The sequence below is a fragment of the Chiroxiphia lanceolata genome, chromosome 7 (assembly GCF_009829145.1).
Source record: "Chiroxiphia lanceolata isolate bChiLan1 chromosome 7, bChiLan1.pri, whole genome shotgun sequence".
Classification (NCBI taxonomy): Eukaryota; Metazoa; Chordata; class Aves; order Passeriformes; family Pipridae; genus Chiroxiphia; species Chiroxiphia lanceolata.
In genome coordinates, this window is record NC_045643.1 from 38239815 (window position 1) to 38252914 (window position 13100).

A 13100-nucleotide genomic window follows, 5' to 3' on the forward strand; every position below is an offset into this window, starting at 1 on the left:
GGAGACTTGGGGGATCCAGGTAAGCACACGTGTTATCCAGCCCATGATCCCAGCAAACCCAGTCTGTGGGAAGTGGAAGCACAAGGATGGTTTTACGCACTGTCTTCACTCAGTGACACTGGTTGAACATCACAAACAAGGGATCTTGCAGGAGAAGCATCCCCAGCCCCTTGGTGCCTTCCTCTGCATTCCCAATAAAGCAGGCAGGGAAGTAGAGGGAAAAAAACAACACATCCCCTGTTCCCAAGTGGGATAAATTCTCCTTCAGAGGAGGCTGATTATCCTCAGGTAAATAATTTACTATTGGACAAGGTGAGAAATTCTGGTAGGATAAGACAAGGCCAGGTTGGATGGGGCTTGGAGCAACCTGGGATTAGTGGAAGTGTCCCTTCCATGAGCTTCCATGAGATGAGCTTTAAGCTCCCTCCCAACCCAAACTTTTTCCTGATTCTGAAACAAATCTAATTCTCGAGGATCTCTCGTTTGATTAGGTATTCAATATGTGATTCCCGTGGCAGCTCTGCAAGTCTGGAAGCTCTTCAAGGTTACTCACATTAAAAAAACTGAGAACTTAACACCAAAAAAAAAAAAAAAAAAAAAAAAAAAAAAAAAAAAAAAAAAAGCTAAGAGTTTAACAAGCCCCAAACCAGCGAGACTTTAAATACCTTCTGAGGCCGATGACATCGCACACCGAGTTCACCACTGTGAACGTCTGGTGCCCGAACAGCTCCAGCCCACGGAGGGGAGGGAGGGGGTGTGAAAGCTGGAGCCGTTCCTGCAGCATCCCCGCTCGGGGCGGTGCGTGCGCTTCGCAGGAATGCAGAGGGGGGTGGGAAGAGAGCCAAGCAGCTGGATCCAATTCAGCGGCAGCTCCGGGGGAGGCTGCGAGCATGATCGGGGTGCTGAGGACCGGAGCTCGTTGGTGGGGGAGAGGATGGAGGTGGGTGGGTGGGTTGGGGAGCAGCTCCTCAAACGGCATCGAGCCAACGACCAGATAAACGCAGTGATTCTGGTTTGTCTTCGGGAGCTTTTAAACGTTGGTGTTTTGTGGGTTTTCTTAATCTTTCCATCTTTGTGTTCTCTGTTTCTTTCCCTCGCAGCTGATTCAGCCTCGGTTGCTCTCGGGGCGCTGATGGAGCTGAGCTCGAACGGCTCCACGTGTGGGGAAAACACTCCAGCTGCTGCCCAAACCAGCACTTAGGGCTGTGTTTTTAAGCGTGTTTTTGGAAGCACAGGTTAAACCGTATCTATTGTAATATCTATTGTAAGGCTGTGCTCCCGGTTCCTGCCCCTTTTGCATCCAAACGAGCCCCCAGCCCTGAAGGAACTTATCTCTATGTAAATAAAACGCTCTCCCCTCGAGGGCTGTCTGTGCCCTATGGAAATGCGAACGCAGCCCCTCCAGGCCTGTCAGTGCCAGGCATTAATGAGCCGGCAAAACGGTTTCTTCTCTCATTTGCTTTGGCAGCGCAGACGCTCGAGTCTCTCGGCGCGTTATTCGGGAAGTTTGGAAAATGTAAAATATGCCTGAGAGAAATGCCAAAGCCCTTAACTCATGGGGCAGCGTTCAGAGAACACAGAGGGGGGTAAAGAGCTCTCAGTGGCGTTTACTGTGTGCATTAAAACTTCCCAGTTGTTGAGGGCTGTGTCTGCACAGGGGATATTTGTTAATAAATGGAAGCCCCTAGATGATGGTGAAAATGATTTTATGCAAAATAAGTCTCAGTTTGCAGGCGGAAAAACGTCTATTTGCAACAAGGAGAGAAGTTGCTTTTATTAAAACACTGGGAAAAAATTGTCGGAATCCACGGAAAAGTGGAAGTGAAGATTTAACATTATTTTTTTTTTTTATTCGGGGTGTGTTAACTGGAAATCGAACCTGTGGTTCGATGGCACCAGCAGTGCCCACCGACTCCTGTCCCAGACCCAGCAAGGGGAGAAGGGATGGGTTACCCCGATGTGCAGGAAGGGTTAAATTCCTCAGTGCAGCGGTGGCTGGGAGCTGGCGGGGTCTGTCTTTCAAAATCCTTGTGCTTGGTGAGAGCTGGAGATCGGGAGCCCAGGTGAGCCCCCTCCGAGGGGTGGGAGTTGGGGGGAACACCACAGGCTGCTCCTTCCAGCCACCTTCCGCGCTCTTCCTGCTGGAAACTCCCTCCTGTCTGAGCACAGAGGTCACAGGGTGGTCACACCCCCCAGCTCACCTGGGCACCGAGGTCACCTGCCCCGGGTGGTGCCACGTTGAGCTCACCTTGTCTGGGTCTCTGCCGGCTGGAATAATGATGTTTGCCAAGGGATTGATTACAGCAGTGCTGGGATGACCCTGGGCTTTGGGTCACCTGGGACACCCGTGATTTCAGCGGGAAATCAGTACGGGCTCGATTTCCCCTCCCGTTTTTATCCAGCCCCGAAAGAAGGTGATGGAAGAGCGTCGTGAGCGAGGAAAGACTGGAAGGACCCGCTCCCAGCATCTTTTCGGGGAAAATGCGACCTGAGCTCCGCTTCCAGCAGCGAAGGGACAGCGCAGGAGCTGCTCGTGTCATCTCCTCCTTCCCCAGGGCGCAGCTGGGCAGGACCCCAGCGGGAAAACTTGGGATTGCGGCTCCAAAGCATCTGGCTCCCCCTTGTGCTCCCCGTGCTTATGGCAGGGAAAGTCTGATGGGACAAACCCATCTCCTCGTGTCCAGCCCGAGAATTGGATCCTTCAGCAGCTGCTAGGACCTGACCCGACCTGGACCAACTCCACAATCTGGTGCCCTTGGCCTTGCTGGGAAACATTCCCGGGCCACGGGTAGGGAATAGGATGTGCAGCTCCATATGCAGAGTTGTGACTGTCAGCCAGAGCTTCTGCTTTGGAGAAAATCCACTTTTTTTCTGTGTGATCCAATCCAAACAACAGCACTGCCATCTGTGACCCTCTCAGCCCGGTGTCCTTTCTCCACCGTGGCAGGAATTTAAGGAATATCAAACTATTCACCTGTACAAATACAACAGAACTTTGTTTCTCCAGCATTTTATCCAGGTTTGGTTTTTTTTTTCCTTTGGTGCTCTGTGTAGCAGATGCTGATCCACACTGCTCCTCTGACAAAGGTGGGAGCAGTAAGGACAGGGAAAATCCACCTTAAAACTGGTTTTAATGCAACACTCCCAGCACCAGCAGCTGCTGGAATTAGAGGTGGTGTTTCTCCTTAAACGAATTACTTTTAGGATGTTTCTTTAAAGGTCATTAATGGGTGTCAGGAGACAAAGGAAAGCTGTGTTAGGCAAAGCAGAAAAAGGGACTTGTTTTCCAGCAGATGTTCTACAACTCCAAGGAAAAAGTAACTACAACCAGACCAGGCGCTGTCAGTTCTGAGTGGTGCAGTTTTCCTCGAGTTTTCTGGTTTGTTTTAAAGCAAAATTAAAATTAATGATGAATTATTTTTTATTCTCTCGGCCAAGTTGTCTGGTTATCTTCAGGCAGCTGCTGCAGAAATCAGGGAAGACTCCCATCCCCTAATTGTAGGTGAACATGGCAAAGTACCTACATGTGATTTCTCTTGATTTAAAAAAGAGGGATGGAAGAGGTCCTTCCATCAGTAACTGCAGCAGATTGAAGGGCAGAAGCCCCAAGGACAAGGACGGAGTTATCTGGAATTAAATTGGATGGAATCCATGTATCCTGTAAACACCAGCCACGCTCCATGTGAGGGAAGGAGCCACCACGAAGGTTGTGCAATGGAGAAGGCATTTCCCAGCCCTCCCTGGCCCTGCTCTACAGCTGCTTTTCCCTTGCACAAGATGTGCAGCAAAACAGGAACGTGTGTGTGTGTTTGTGGAGCCTCCTGAGAGCCAAACTGGAGCCAAGAGAGAGCCTGTGAAATCCATCTCCTCTCCTGGTGGGATCCTGTCCCCGGCCGACCCCCGTGGGCTGCAGGTACTGACTCACCCACCACCCTGAGCTCACCCCCAGCTGAGAACTATTTTCCATTTTCCAATGGCTTTGATGCTTCTGAGTCTCCAGTGTGGCTGGATGAAGACGTGTGACAATTGTTTTAAAAAATAAGTTATTTATTACTAATCCTATTTCTTTTTCTTACGCATTGTTGGGGGTCTGTGTGTGTGTGTGTGTGTGCTAAAATAAGACACATGGCTCCCAAAAGCAGCAAGTGCTTCTTCCACCAGAAAATGTCCCTCTGGGATTGGAATCTTCCAGGAGATGTGGCAGCTCTTTTGTAGCATGTGCTCCTGTAACAAAAGCAGCTTTTTGGGTGCAGGGGCAGGTTTGGTGCCAAGGGACCTGCAGGAAGGGTTGGTTTTTTTTTTTCCTAATGGGAAAACCTCCTTCCAGCAGGAATGGAATCCATCTTTTCCATCCCCCCGTGATGAGATGCACAGGTACAATGGGGAGTGAAGAGGCTTTGTCCTCCCTCCCCTGCCCAGAGCAGCCCTTTGTGTCGGGGATGGTAAAGAATTCCAGTCAATCATTCCTGCTCCATCCACCTCCCCCATCCCCTCCGGTCAACAGGGACATTGCTTTTGCCTCCAGATTGTCTAAAATGTCTAATATTTTCCTGCTAAGGGTTGTCTCTCAAACCCTCAGGTTTCTAAGGTGTTTACCCCACTGACAGGGAACTGCTGCCATTCGTGGCCTTTGTATTATTTTTTAGGCTTTTTCAGTGCCTTAAATCAAAATTAAGCTTTGTATTTTTACAACATGAATTATACATAATATAATAATATAATATAGACAATATAATATAATAATAATATAATGCCCTCTTGGCAAAGGGCAGCAAAGTGTGGGCACAGCACTAAGGACAAATGTTTTGTTGAGGAGCCACAAACAAATTCTTTATTGAAATGAAAGTGCAGACCAGAGAACACCGAGCCACAGTCAGCAGATCTAGGAACAACATCTGATGTGTCTTCCCGGATGTTATCCAACAGAAACAAACACTCAATGCCTTTGTCAAGTGGAGTTTAATAGAGACAGCAGTGCTTTTGCTTGCCATAAAAATAACTGAGGGCTGGCAAGCGTCTGACCAGCCCTAACTCTGATTTGTTCTGCTGTATTTGTTGAAGTATTCGCGGTAATGATCAAATTGCACTATTTTTTCGCTAAGCACCCCTTGTTTTCCGCGGTGTTTGCACCTCGAAGGAAGGAACAAACGCTTCGCTCGTGATGTTTATTCTGCCGAGGTGCTGTTTATGTATTTTTCCAGCAAACGCTGGGCTGTGCTGATGGATTCCCAGTGCTGTTCCCGCTGCAGAAATCCCTTCTCTGTGCGGGGTCGAGCCTTGGGGCAGCTCAGTCAGGCACAGGCTGTAGGTGCCAGGACCTCTGTACCACCTCTAGGACCGCCCTGCGCTGCCCTGCCCTGGCACAGCTCCCAGCACCCGGCCCAGGTGCCAAAGGTGGGGCGTTTCCAAGGCAAATCCGACGTGGAAAAGCAGCCCTGGAGCACAACAATAGCTCCTATTTACCGCTCCCCCCCCCGGCCCTGGATGCCTATTTGCTCAGCCCTCCACAAACAGAACAACCTTTTTGTCTGAAGGACCGACCCCCCTCGGAACGGGAGCAGATGGGAGAGCGCTGGGAACAATGGGATAGTGCTGGAGGGGCCCAGCACTCACGGCCAAGGACGAGGGGGCCGAGGAGGAGCTGTTCCAGCTGAACCACGAGCCAGCAAGAACGTTTTATTCAGCTGCGATGTTTTCAAGGTTTTTGACTGAAAATCGCTGGGTTAGAGTGACTCGCCGGGCGGTGAGACCTCAAGGACGCTTGTACCGCTCCTGCAAATTGTTCTGAAGTCAGATTTGGCTCAAAAAACCACTCTCAGCCAGCAGCAACCAGTCTGGATTCAAAGGAACACCAGTGCCGCTGGTTTAGCAGTCGAGCCCCAGGCATTTACTGAGGCAAATAGGAAATACCAATGCTCTGAATCAGATAAAAAAAGAGGCTCTCTGGAAAAGACAATCTGGACACTGGAAGAGAGCACTAATTTCATTAAAGGATTATCCTTCATTGAGGATTTTCTCTTTGACAAGGTTGAAAAGCAGCCCATCTTTGCTTGAGCTCTTGTGGGGAGGACCCAAAACAGCCCCCACGGATCTTCCAGAGCCTGACCGAGCATCCACCTTCCACCCCAGCTCCAACCCCCCTGGGGAACCTACACAGTCCACAGGGGAACTTGGAAGGGATTAAATCTTTAAATGCTACTCCCCCCACCTCCACTTCCCATTCAGCAAAGCACTTAAGCTCATCATCTTCCTGCTCTGACATAATTTTTAATACACCAGTTTAACAACTTCATCTTCCGTTGGCATAATTGCAACGGATAATCAGCCATGACAAGAAAATGCCTAAAGCATTTCTGGGGCTTCAGGTTTGGGCTTCCAACCAAAAATCTGGGATTTGGTTAAAAGAACACGGACACGGTGTTTTGTACAAGTAACTTCTTTAATGGCATAAAACCCTAAAACTTTTCTGCACATCAGACAAAAGTGCTCCGTGTGATTTGACAAAATATTCTGGACACGCTGATACCACCAAATAAGAGCTATTTTCTAAACTGGTTATATATAAAAAAAAAAACCTTTGGACCCTTGCAATAGGATTTAGAAACAGATTTGCCTAAACAGAACCTGATTCAAAAGTCCAAATGCCCCAGGATTTTCACATCAAACCTGTGGACATTCGTGTCTAAATAGTGTGTTGTCAAGAGATGCTGCAGAAGCCATTACAGCTGGAAAAGAAACATTACTGCTCCTATGAAAACTGCCTGTTTTCTACTGTGAAAACCTTCCCATGCCATCTTCTCAGGGCTTTCTCAGGACATGACAAGGCTGTGAATTTAATATGCATTTAGTTCTGTCAGGTGTCAAAGCTCCCTTTGTGCCTCTCGGGGATGAGAAGGTTCTCCTGCAGATCCGGGTGACAGAAAAAGGCCCCCACTGCTGTTTGCAGTGGTCACCTACCTGCACAAAGGGACACAACCTCACTGCAGTGTCTCCCATCAGGTTGGCTGGCCCTGCTTTGTCAGTCTCTTGAAAAAAAAAATCTCTTTTCTCATCACGTGCTCCCTGCCAGCAAGATGGAGTGAGTGTGCATTGAGCCGACACAAGGAAAATGAGGCTGTTTCTGGGTAGAAGAGGCTTGACTTCTTCGGCCTCTGAGCTCATGAGTGAGGCAGAGAGCAATGGTTTCCTGTCCTGAGCTTAATCTGGTCTTTGGGGAAACAGGCCTCATGTGCAGAGTTCCCCTCTCAGCCACACAGTGGGAGATCTGCAGTGCCGCAGTCTGTGTGAGGAGCACAGAGAGCAAAGATCTGAACATTCACCTTCTACCTGGTGAGACTCTTACTGCTCATTTCCTTGGTGAACTCAAAAATGTCCGAAGAAAATCCTATCACCTCGATGTGAGCATCATAAGGAATGACCAAAACCTGAGGGTAACAGGATTTTAGCCTTTCACACACCCATTTATGTCTCTGCTTTTCATCTCTGGGGCATTCCTTGAAGGAGACCCTTATTTTCCGTAAAATGCTGTGGAGTTTTATGGACTGATCTTCAATTTTCTTTTTGACACTCGATACCTGTCCAGCATCAGCCCTTCCAGCATTCTCCACACACACTGTGGTTATATCACCATCAGTGACAGCAGAAACTGCAACATCATTTTCTTGGAATATCCAGGGAAAGAAGTGCTTCATGTAGTGATATATGTCTGTGTCAAGAACAACCACTTGTTTTCCCCCATCTCCATCAGGAACGAAATTCCTCCTCTCCGTGGTCCTTCTGTCTTCCTGCAGCCTCCTCCTCAGTCTCTGATGGGATTTACTTTCCTCTCTGCTGTCCTTCTCTGAGAGGGATTTTGCTTTTAGTAAGAGAAAGTCTCTGAGCACTTTGATGGCTGGAAAGGAGCCCTGGACAGCAATCTGCCCGTCGGACTGCAACGGCCCGAAGCTCAAATCCCTGCTCTGCTTTTTCATTTCTTCCACCAGATCTTCTAAAACAAACTGCTCTTTGAAAACAGCCATGTTGAGGACAGATGTGACAGAGCTGAAGACCTGGAATTTCGAATTGGAGAAGTTAAGGAATGGGTCACACAGCAGTGGAAGCAGAAGCAGGTGAATTATGCAGGAGCTCACCTTTTCACAGTAAGGGGTCACTCTCAGGGGATAGGGCTGGGACAGCCTCTTGTCTTCCAGTCGATGGTCATCCTTCTTCAGGACACTCTCCACAACTAAAGAGAAAGCCAGGATCACTTGTGGAGCAGCAGAATAACGTGTCACCTCTAGTCTGAGGGAACCCTCAATGTGTTTCCCAACCATTCCCCAAACACACACGCAGGCAACTCCACCCTCTGACCCAATATTTTATGTATGAGTCAAAACTGCTCAGAGAGGCAGAAGCCTGTCTCCTCAGAACATCAACTGGTAGAGATTTATTCTCAAAAGCCTGACTACAAGAATAAAATGCTAGGCATGGTACAAATTTCTTCCTAAAAACCAAACAGGACTCTTTGCTGAGTCGTTACTTCAGCGAGCAGAAATAAAATCCCAAAACTTTGATTGGCTCAAGGGGAGGTTTTAATCCTCCAGTCTATAAAATTCTAGTACTAATACACAATTTAAAATCATTTGGCTTAGGGCTGATTCTCCAGGGGATGGCTGTACTTTAATAGATTAATCTAAACACCTTCTTGATCTTCAAAGGTTACGTAGGCGACTCCTTTATTCCCTGTGGGATAAGTCACTTCTTCCACGTCTCCACCGTTATTCCTCGACTTTTGGAAGTGGATGGTGAGGATGTCAGCCATGACATCATCCTGCAGAAGGCCATCTGGGACACCAGCAATGACGACTGTCCTTGTGGATTTGGCAGCTCTTCCTGTTGCCTGTGCAGAGGTGGCACATGGTAAATGCAGGGAATACCCCTGACCTGCCATAGGGATCACCCACATTCATCCCAATCCCTGGAGTGACTCCCCTTCCCTTCGCATTTAAGCAAGTTAATTAAAGCTGCTGAATCAGATCTCAGTGCATGCCAGGCTCCCTCAGGCACCCACATTGCTGTGCACTAAAAAATGGCCTTAAATGTAATTTACACCCTCTCAGGATCTTCTGAAAGCGGTAAAAATTAGCACTAAATTCAGGTTTCTCAAGTGGAAGGTCCAGTGTCACACTGATAATGTTGTTTCCTCCAATTCTAACACTCGAAACGTGAAGAGAATGAAAACTGTAATTGCATGGACTGCTCAGTCAGGATTCCTTCCAGAGTGGAAGGGTCAGATTCCGACTGTCCTTACTTGTTAAACTCACAAGACACGGATCTGGGGTTGTGCTCTGACTCATCTCTCTCCATTTATTAAATGGATAACCTTGTTAAATGGGGAGAACATAATCCCAGTCATCCGAGACTCGCAGTGCATAAAACAACTAACTGCACACATGATTCTCATCAGAGCAAACCCCCAGCACAGCAAACATGAAACCCATCCTAAATAGGCTCTGCATCCTTGTCTTGCTAAGAGAAGCATATTTTCTTCCCCTTCTTACTACATGGACATAAACAGCAATATTTCACTGGGAATATCACGGCAAAATCACTGTAAATACTGGAACACTGACTAAATTTAGCAGCAGTTCATTGACTTTCTGGAAGAAAGGAAATAAATTTGGTATGTCTGAGCTGCCAGTAACTTCAGAGAGACTGGGCTCGAGGTCAGTCACTCTGTGTAAATTCTTTACACTTCTCTTAGTTTTTTTCTGGGCCTGGGCTGCATAAAACATGAGGGCCACAAAGCAGGATGTGTGTCCAAATCCCTGGGGGCCACCACGAGGAGGAGACAGATCCAGCGAGGCTGTGCAATCATGCAAGCTTTTAATTCACAGAGACACCGGGCCTTCTTTTATCACCCATCAAACTTAAAGAGCCAGGAGCTTTAATTATATTAGGCAATTATTTTGGTGGTAATGTTCGTGTGAAAGCAAGTCCCTGCACTAATGAGACAACACGAGGGGAATGTAAACATGGTGCTCCCAAGATCCATGCAGGATTTTTCTCACGCTTCCCGAGCTCTCAGCTGCCAGACAGCATCTCGCACCTTGCCAGCTGGTGTTTGGGAGCAACACTCGTGCCTGCTATTGGGGTTAGGGGGAAAAAAAAAAAAACACCACGAACGAACGTGCATTTAGTGCTGAATCGCTCCCGAGACCAGTCCGTGTGGAGCAGCTGTTCCCGGGCAGAAACACCGGGAGGGGCAGGAGGGAGAGGGGCAGGAGCTCTGTTGTGCCAGTAACCGCTGACAACGGGCTCCTGCCTGTGGTTTCCTGGCAAAGCTGCTCCACGGATCATGGAATCACAGACTGCTTTGGGTGGGATCCCTAAAGATCAACCAGTCCCACTCCCCTGCCATGGGCAGGGACACCTTCCACTAGCCCAAATTGCTCCAAGCCCTGTCCAACCTGGCCTTGGACACTTCCAGGGATCCAGGGGCAGCCACAGCTTCTCCGCCCAACCTGGGCCAGGGCCTCCCCACCCTCCCAGCCAGGAATTCCTTCCCAACATCCCATCTAACCCTGCCCTCTGGCAGTGGGAAGCCATTCCCTGTGTCCTGTCCTTCCATCCCTTGTCCCAGGTTCCTCTCCAGCTCTCCTGGAGCCCCTTTAGGCCCTGCAAGGGGCTCTCAGGTCTCCCTGGAGCCTTCTCTTCTCCAGGGGAACCCCCCCAGCTCTCCCAGCCCGTTCCCAGAGCAGAGGGGCTCCAGCCCTCCAGGGACACCTTCCCCAGCCCGGGTTGCTCCAAGCCCCGTCCAGCCCAGCCTTGATCAAGGCGGGAGCTCAGGAATGAGGCCTCACCCACAGCCCTCACGGTTCAGGGAAACATTAACACTGCGGGGGGAACTCGGGGCTGCGGCACCTCTGGACACCCAGCCCGGCACCGTGCGCTGCCACCATCCACTCGCTCCTCTCCCACTGCCTTCCTTCCCACCCTTTTCCTTCCCTTTTATCCCCGGAGGCGGGAGGAGGCCGCTCTCCACTCACGCTTCGCCGCCCTCGCTCCCCCCGTCCCTCGGTACTTGCCATGGCCGCCGCTCCGCCGGGACGGGGGTCCCGCCGGGATGAGGGTCCCGCCGGGATGAGGGTCCTGCCGGGATGGAGTCCCGCCGGGATGGGGCCCAGGAGCTCGGGGAGCTCGGCTCGGGCCTCCCCGGCCCGGGGGGGGAAGCGAAAGCGAAAGCGGCAGGGAAGGAGGAGGAGGAGCGGGGGGGGCTCCGCTGCCCGCCCTGCGGAGAAACAACCCGCCGAGTTCCGCTGATCCCGGCGGGAATCCCCGCCAACAGCGGCCTGGGCTCCTGGGACACACGTGGGACACGCGTGGAGAGGGACATGGACAGGGAGAGGGACACGCACAGGGAGGGACATGCACGGCAAAGCACACACATGGCACAGCATGCACATGGCAGCACACACGTGGCGAGGCACACACATGGCAAAGCACACACATGGCAGCACACACATGGCAAACTGCACATGGTACAGCACACATGGTAAAGCACACAGGTCGTGAGACACACACATGGCAAAGTATACATGGCACAGCACACACGTGGTGAGGCACACACGTGGCAAAGCACACACGAGGCACAGCCAGACGTGTGTCAAAGCACACTTATTTCAAGGCACACACATGGCACGGCACACACGTGGTGAGGCACATGCAAAGCACGTGCATGGCAGCACACACATGGCAAAGCACACACATGGTGAGGCACACACAGCATGGCACACATATAGCAAGGTACACATGGAAAAGCACACGCACAGCAAGGCACACACGTGGCAAAGCACACATGTGGCAATGAGGTTCAACCAGGTCGAGGGCCGGGTCCTGCACTTTGGCCACAACAACCCCTGGCAGCTCCAGGCTGGGCCAGAGGGGCTGGAGAGCAGCCAGGCAGGAAGGGAACTGGGATTTGGGATGGACAGGGAGCTGAACAGGAGCCAGAGTGTGCCCAGGGGGACAAGAAGGCCAATGGATCCTGGCCTGGCTCAGGAACAGTGTGGCCAACAGGGCCAGGGAAGTGATTCTGCTCCTGGACTCAGCGCTGGTGAGGCCACCCCTGGAGTGCTGTGTCCAGTTCTGGGCCCTCAGCTCAGGAAGGACATTGAGGGGCTGGAGCAGGTCCAGAGAAGAGGAACAAGGCTGGGGAAGGGACTGGAGCACAAGGGCTGTGAGGAGAGGCTGAGGGAGCTGGGGCTGTTCAGCCTGGAGAAGAGGAGGCTCAGGGGAGACCTCCTCACTCTCTGCAACTCCCTGACAGGAGGGGGGAGCCAGGGGGGGGTTGGTCTCTTTTCCCAGGCAACCATCAGCAAGACAAGAGGGCTCGGTCTTCAGCTGTGCCAGGGCAGGTTTAGGTTGGAGATTAGAAAGAATTTCTTTCCAGAGAGGGTGCTCAGCCATTGGAATGGGCTGCCCAGGGAAGGGGTGGATTCTCCATCCCTGGAGGTTTTTAAGAAGAGACTGGATGTGGCATCAGTGCCATGGGCTGGGAACCACAGCGGGGTTGGATCAAGGGTTGGACTTGATGATCTCGGAGGTCCCTTCCAACCCAGCTGATTCTATGATTCTATGAACACACGTGGCAGCACACACATGGCAAAGCACACATATTTCAAGGCACACGTGTCACCAACACTGTATTCTTATTTTTCACCATTAAAAGCAGCCTCCAGCTTTCGTGTGGCACCACTGCTTTAAACTTTAACAGTGTAATCATCATCATAAACCGTAATTCATCAGAGAGAATTCATCAGCAAGACATTTACACTCATTGTCTTAAAATGTTACTTAAAATGTAATCTTGACTTTAGGTACTTAAAACCTGCAGCTTCTCACTACTCTGCACACTGGGACACCTCATGAGAATTTTACACTTTCTCCTTTTTTAAGGATTTAGTCCTCAGTATTTAACAATGAGGCACAGTTAAAATTCATGACATTTTTTGCCTTCTTCAGGTTTTTTCCCCCCTTCCTTTTCAGGATGTCTGATTTTACCAGGTTTTTAAAGTGTGCAGAAGCACATAATCTCCATAAATACTTCAGTACTACTCTTC

At 50.2% G+C, this 13100-nt stretch overlaps 1 protein-coding gene across 1 annotated transcript; it reads right to left on the reverse strand.

Moving 5' to 3' along the window:
* Positions 1-6366: 6366 nt before the first annotated feature.
* On the reverse strand, positions 6367-11962 carry RBM43 (RNA binding motif protein 43). Its single transcript, XM_032693066.1, has 5 exons — positions 11839-11962; positions 11067-11472; positions 8680-8878; positions 8130-8224; positions 6367-8048 (listed from the first exon to the last, which is right to left on the reverse strand). The coding sequence occupies exons 2-5, from the start codon at positions 11442-11444 to the stop codon at positions 7323-7325; spliced, it is 1398 nt and encodes a 465-aa protein (XP_032548957.1). The 5' UTR covers positions 11445-11472; positions 11839-11962; the 3' UTR covers positions 6367-7322.
* Between the last annotated feature and the right edge of the window lie 1138 nt (positions 11963-13100).